This window comes from Telopea speciosissima, unplaced genomic scaffold, assembly GCF_018873765.1.
Source record: "Telopea speciosissima isolate NSW1024214 ecotype Mountain lineage unplaced genomic scaffold, Tspe_v1 Tspe_v1.0727, whole genome shotgun sequence".
Classification (NCBI taxonomy): domain Eukaryota; kingdom Viridiplantae; phylum Streptophyta; class Magnoliopsida; order Proteales; family Proteaceae; genus Telopea; species Telopea speciosissima.
This window is the reverse complement of record NW_025318063.1, coordinates 1,413-7,686: the sequence shown is the minus strand read 5'-3', so window position 1 is coordinate 7,686 and position 6,274 is coordinate 1,413. Positions and strand designations below refer to the sequence as shown.

Genomic DNA, 6,274 nt, shown 5'->3' with positions numbered 1-6,274 from the left:
ATATTGCTCCAAGCCCTTAATCTCCATAATCCAAAAAACAGCCATATGTTTCTTTGCAATTAGTCACTCTGTTCATGTTCTTAATGGTGAAGGAGGTGTCAAAAAGACAAACCCTAGGATTTATGGTTTGAGATTGAGTAAGAGGGTGGGTGTTGGGTGAGAAAGCGGAAGAGAAAGAATTATAGAACTGAAAATGTAAGTTATTTTTAATACATGATACTTCATTTATTTCCTACTTGATAATTTGTATGACTGAACTACCCATTATATAGCAACATAACAGGCAAGTCTACACGTCCTACTGACATTATTGTTAACACTTCCCTGTTTCTTACGTAGACTTAATGTCTGTCTCCGACATTCTTATTTACTTTCTAAATCAAAAGAAAAATAAAAACCTGAGTAAGATTAATTAGGAATTTCCTTTTCTGGAGTTAATGTTTACTGTCTCTCAGTATATAATTCTTTTGTCTCTATATTCCTGTTGAGCAATGTTAAATATGTTTCTAGACTCATCTTTTTGCATAGGAAAGTTTAATGAGTGTTGGATTTTTAACTCTGTGTTGATACTTTATGTAGCTTTAGGATGTGGCTAAGTTAATTATTTGACATTGCTACCTTGAAGAATATATAGCCTCTCTGAAACTTTATGAATTTATTTTCTCAGGCTGCTGTATTTTCCTTATTGCAAGCAGTGACTGAGATATCATCCAGAGGAGAAGTAAGAGACAGGGATATTAACATTTTTGTTCAACGGAGGTCAGTTATCTTTCTATTTTGCTGTTATATGCACTAAGTTTCTAAGTGAATATTTTCAGTATATTTTCTGCATTGTTGGAGCCTGACATGAATTACTACTTATACAACTACTCATAGGCTTGCCAATGATTGCTCTCCGTTTTTGTGTCTGCTTGTTGATTTCCTTTGCAACCTTCTCCTGAATGTGTTCACTTAACTTCTAGATAACGCTCTCTTCTCAATGTGTGAAGATATGTCTTGTTGATACTTACAAATCAGGTTGTTTACTTTAATAGTTTTCTAGTTTGTTAATAAAAATATGAAGTTACAATATTATAACATATCTAGGTTTTAAAATCTTTGTGATAATGTAGGTTGACGTTTAATAGTATATAACTACACATTGCTGTAAAACAAATACAAAAGGCAATGCAGTTAATCAATGTTTTAGATTCTTATTTTGATCTTGGGGCACATTCCTGACTCTCGCTTCTGGGCCAGAAGTGAGAGTGGACAGTTCAAGTGGCATGTTTGTATTCCTTCTCATGCACAGATTCTGGAAACTGAGTGACCAAGAAGCGAGAATCAAGGTACTGAAGGGAGCTTCTGGTGCCCATCAAAGGTTCGGTGGAATGCTTCATGTGCCTCTGAGTAGGGTTCTCAAATTATGCTTCTCCAACCTCAGAAATCGGATCCTAGAATCCCATCAGAACCTGAGTATCTGAGAAGCAGTAGCATGGCCGAAAATGTATTTTGTAGATTTGCATTAGCCATTCCCTGACGTAACATCCTAGTGCTGTTAATTTTATTCATCATTTTAGTTGCTTATTTTTTCACTATTGTTCTGTTTATCTTGTTTTCTGATGGATATAGGCTTTCTAATGCAACATACCTGTTACATTAATGCAGTTTATTGCGCTTATCTGCTTCTTTGGAGAGCCTAATTAAGGATGAATTGTCAGCCAAGCAACCTGAAGCATATGACTGGTTTTGGTCTGATCAACTTCCAATAGTTGTGACAACTTTTGTGAACCATTTTGAAAGGGACCCTCGTTTTATTGGAGCTACTACAGTGTATGTAACAGTTTATGTTGTTGCATCTGTAAGCTTTTAAATTTATAGAGTTAGATTGAATTGTGTAAGAGACATCTTTTATCACCAGATGCAGGAAAGGATTATCTGAGGGTTCAGGCAATGCTAGTGATATTTCACTTCTCATGCTCGCGCTGACCTGCATTGCTGCAATCACAAAACTTGGACCAACAAAAGTTTCTTGCTCTCAGTTTTTCTCCACAATACCAGATATAACTGGTAGATTGATGGACATGCTTGTTGATTTCATTCCGATACACCAGGCTTATCATTCAATTAAGGATTTGGGTCTACGCAGAGAATTTCTTGTCCATTTTGGCCCTAGGGCTGCAACCTGTGTTACTCATGAAAGAGGAACAGAAGAAATGTCTTTTTGGGTGGATCTTATACAGAAACAGCTGCAGCGAGCGATTGACAGGGAGAAGATATGGTCATGGCTGACGACTTCTGAAACTATAGAGGTTAGCACTGGAGGTCCTAACAGAACCTCAGAAGCAACTATTGAGCAACCACCTTCCCTAGAGCTGGTTCGGTAATTAAAGAATCTAAATTAATTCATCACTTTTGTGGCATTAGTTTTGGATTCTTACACCTGCTTACTGTTCCATATTGATGCATACAGTACCTATATTGGTACATGAAATCGGAACTGTTTCTGCTTGTTGCAGTACAATTTCCTTTCACCCATTGCTGATCGCTCTCCCCTGAAGATTTTTTCAGCAGTTTGACTTATATAAATATCATATGAGAAATTGAAAATGTTAAAATTTTCATTTAGTTTTGTCTGTTCTCAACACTAAAATTGGTTAGCTTAGTATACCTGTAGAATTTTCATTTAGTTTTGTCTGTTCTCAACACTAAAATTGGTTAGCTTAGTATACCTGTAGACTGTAGAACATGTGTATAATATTAAAATTTTCATCATATTTAGTCCATTTTACACATGGCATTGACTATTGGATGTGATACATGACATCTTATAATGCAGGACTGGTCTAGAAATTGATCCTATTTTAATATCTATAGGGTTTAGACTTTTAATTCTTTGGGTTTTATTTACGAGAGCCAAATTATAAGGCCCAAAAGTGGCTGTCTAAAGGGGTGCACGAAAATAAATATTTTAATTAGTGGTGGGGTGCATTAGATATTAGTTTAGGATTTATTGAATAGTAGTTGTTATAGGGATCTTGTGTGGCCCATTTCTTTAATAACATTAAGAGTCATAATAGTTTTTTTTTAAGTTTATTAATTTTAGGAAGTTAGATATTAAGAAAATTTTATTTTTTTTATTAGTATATTGGATCTTTGAATACATGTAACAGCCCAATTACGTGTGGAATGGAATATAGAATGTGGTTTTGAATTGTGTGGCCGAGACGACTTCCTCTTCCCCCCCCCCTCTCTCTCTCTCTTGTTCATGGGTACTTTTCACAGTCCCAAAACAGCCCTCCTATCTCTTCTCTTTTTATTCTTTCATTCTTTTCCCATACAGGTTGTTGGAATATCAAAACCAACAAGCTTCTCATCCCTTGATTCAATAGAAAATCTCCTTCAACTTGAGCCTGTGTTGCAGCCAAACAAATCATTGATTCCTACTCTAGGATTAGGATTGTCTGGCTGCATCATCTTATATCCATGTGTTGGGTTCTGAGAATAACATATTGCGTCCTTTCCCCTGATTCCTGTTTGCACAAATTTGTTTGGCATCGTTAAAGTAGGGTTTGAAGGCAGAGCTCTTTTTGTCATTCACTGAAGCAGAATTCATTGCCTTACTGAGGTTTTTGATGAATCATGCAAGGGTACTTCATGTTAATTCTGACTGCCTTGAATTATGCTAGAATGACTCCACTTTTCTAACTAATTAATTCTGGGATGTTAATTCTTTGACCGCATATACCATCCCTTTGTTTCCCTCTTATATTTTTTTCATGCTCTACCTGATGCCATTTTTTTAAGTAGTATTTTCTTCATGACCTTACATTTGGCTATTTATTACAGAGTTGGAGCATTGGTTGTATGTTTTCAAACTATTTTAATACATACAGTAGGTTGGTGAAGAAGCAGATTTTCAAGGTTGCTGGTTTGTTGCAGGTATTGGAAAAGGATTTGGCAATATTTGGGTTTTTCATTGCTATAGGGAGAAGCTCACGGTCTTTTTTATTGGCAAATGGCTTTGATGTTTTGGATGATCCTGTTGAAAGTTTCTTAAGGTAGGGCTCTTGTCATTAGGTGTCGTTTTTCCTCTTAATTTGTATATTTGGCCAAGGTTTGTTCTTTCTTCTGTAATTTGTTTCTCGTTTTTTTGTAGGTATCTCATAGGGGGCAGTGTGTTATATTATCCTCAGCTCTCATCAATAAGTTCCTATCAACTGTATGTGGAGGTTAGCGTGCTTAATTACCTGTTGTCATATGGGTAAACCTTCCATGGTTCAATCATAATTCAACCCGACTCACCTAAGCATTTTCCCATCTATAAGGGGTTGGCTAGAAAAATCCCATTTAGCCATTCAACTCTACTTGAATATTTGTTTCATGATTTTCTTGTTTCAATCATGATATGGCTTTATTGAGTTGGTTCCACAGGTAGTCTGTGAAGAGCTGGAATGGCTTACTTTCTTTCCAAGCAATGTAGATGTGAGGCAATCACGTGACCATAAAAGTAAAAGAGAAGGACCTCCCAATGAGGAAGCCATTCCCCAAGTATTGCATGTGTGCTCTTATTGGATGCAGGGTTTTATTAAGTACAGTAAATGGCTAGAGAACCCTTCTAATATTAAGGCAGCAAGATTCCTTTCCAGAGGGTAACTAAACCTCCTGTTGATGAATGCCCTATAGAAATAAAAATTATGTAGTCATTTAATTTGTCAAAATGCAGTTTATGTTGAATAGATGTTGTCTTGTATATTTTAGGCACACCAAGTTAAAGGAATGCATGGAAGATTCGGGGGTACTAAAGTAAGTTGAGTTCAAGACAGTCTGTTTCTTTGTGTTGTGTGTTTTAGTTACAACTTATAATCCATAAAAAAAATATTTCCTTTGGTCAGCCTCCAGTGAGATCTTGATATGTTGTCTGAATGGGTTTTCCCCCTTTGAAGTCTATTTCCTTGTACAAACGTCAATACTCTATCTATACCACTTGCCTGATGGACAAGTATATAGTTTTGTTGGGGTCTTGTCTGTATTCTCTAGTACTGATATGTCTGAATCAAATCATATTAATGAGCCCAAAAGGTTTTGTAGACTAATATTAAAAAAAAAGGGCGTATCCAGTGCACGAGGCTCCCACCACTGTGTGGTTTGGGGAGGGTCATAATGTACGCAGCCTTACCCCGCTTCGTGGAGAGGCCGTTTCCCGTACATTTTTCTTCAGAGAAAATTATTAGTTTGTAAATGTTTCCCTCTCCCCACCCCCCCTGATAAAAAACTGTGTGAAATGATTCTTGGAAAATGTGATACAGGAATGAAATGGAGACTAATATACGTTATTCTGGTGGTTGGACTGGATCTGGAACTTATTCAGCAATCGAGAAGGAGCTAGATTCTTTTGACAAGGTAATGATATCAAGTGATAATTACTGAAATTTTGTCCTTTCTTTTGTAACTACCATTGATTTGTGTTCTACTTTTCCGCATATCCTTCTTGCTGTACAATTAACATATATTATAATGGTTTGTACTTTTTTACAAACTTTCTTTCCTTTTGTGTTGGCCTCTGGGGATGAGTTAGCTGGGATGGAGTTTTAGTTTCTTTTTTGGTGGTAGCTAAGGCTATCTTTGGTATCATTTTTCTTTTTGATTTTTGTCAATTTAACATAAATCATTAACGAAAACTATTTTTGATCAAAACATAAAAATGGTTTGGTAACCAATAGACATAAAATGGTTTTTTTGAAGAAATGGGTTTGGTATCTCTATGTACAAAATGGTTTTTTGAAAAAAGGGGTTAAGAGATGTTCCTTTCACCCACCTTCTTTAAAACTCTCTCAGCTTTCCAAGCCCTTTGAGTTAAATTGCAAAGCATAAAAATTGTATTCATGGATGAATGGATCAGAGATGGATTTGTACAGTGGAAGAAACTGTACCAATCTCTTCACCAATTCCCCCTCCCTCTCCCTCTCCTCGCTCCGGCTCCTCCTCTCCCCCACATCTTCGTCCGACGTCGACGTTGGGTACCTTGTCCTTGCATACCCTCTCCACTGCCACCTCTCTATCTCTGTATCTCCACTCCCAGCCACCTGTTATATCCCCTGCCCCAAATCTGCCCTTCCCTCATGCTTGGTGAATAAGGGTTTGGGTCATCTTGGGTTTATTGATTGATAAAGCAACTGAGAATCTGAGATGCATGGGTTGTATTAGAGAACAACTAATTCCTTCTTCTCTCACTCTCGCCCAATGCCCCTGTACTCCTCCAATCAGATTTAGTTGGTTTATTTGCACTTTGAAT

At 36.8% G+C, this 6,274-nt stretch overlaps 1 protein-coding gene across 1 annotated transcript; it reads left to right on the top strand.

The window, feature by feature from the left end:
- The first annotated feature begins 649 nt into the window (after window positions 1–649).
- On the top strand, window positions 650–5,433 carry LOC122648299. The gene is made up of 8 exons (XM_043841528.1): window positions 650–759; window positions 1,648–1,812; window positions 1,901–2,291; window positions 3,922–4,040; window positions 4,139–4,211; window positions 4,414–4,631; window positions 4,741–4,785; window positions 5,289–5,433. Exons 1-8 carry the CDS (start codon window positions 650–652, stop codon window positions 5,407–5,409), a joined length of 1,242 nt encoding a protein of 413 aa, XP_043697463.1. The 3' UTR covers window positions 5,410–5,433.
- The last annotated feature ends 841 nt before the right edge of the window (window positions 5,434–6,274 follow it).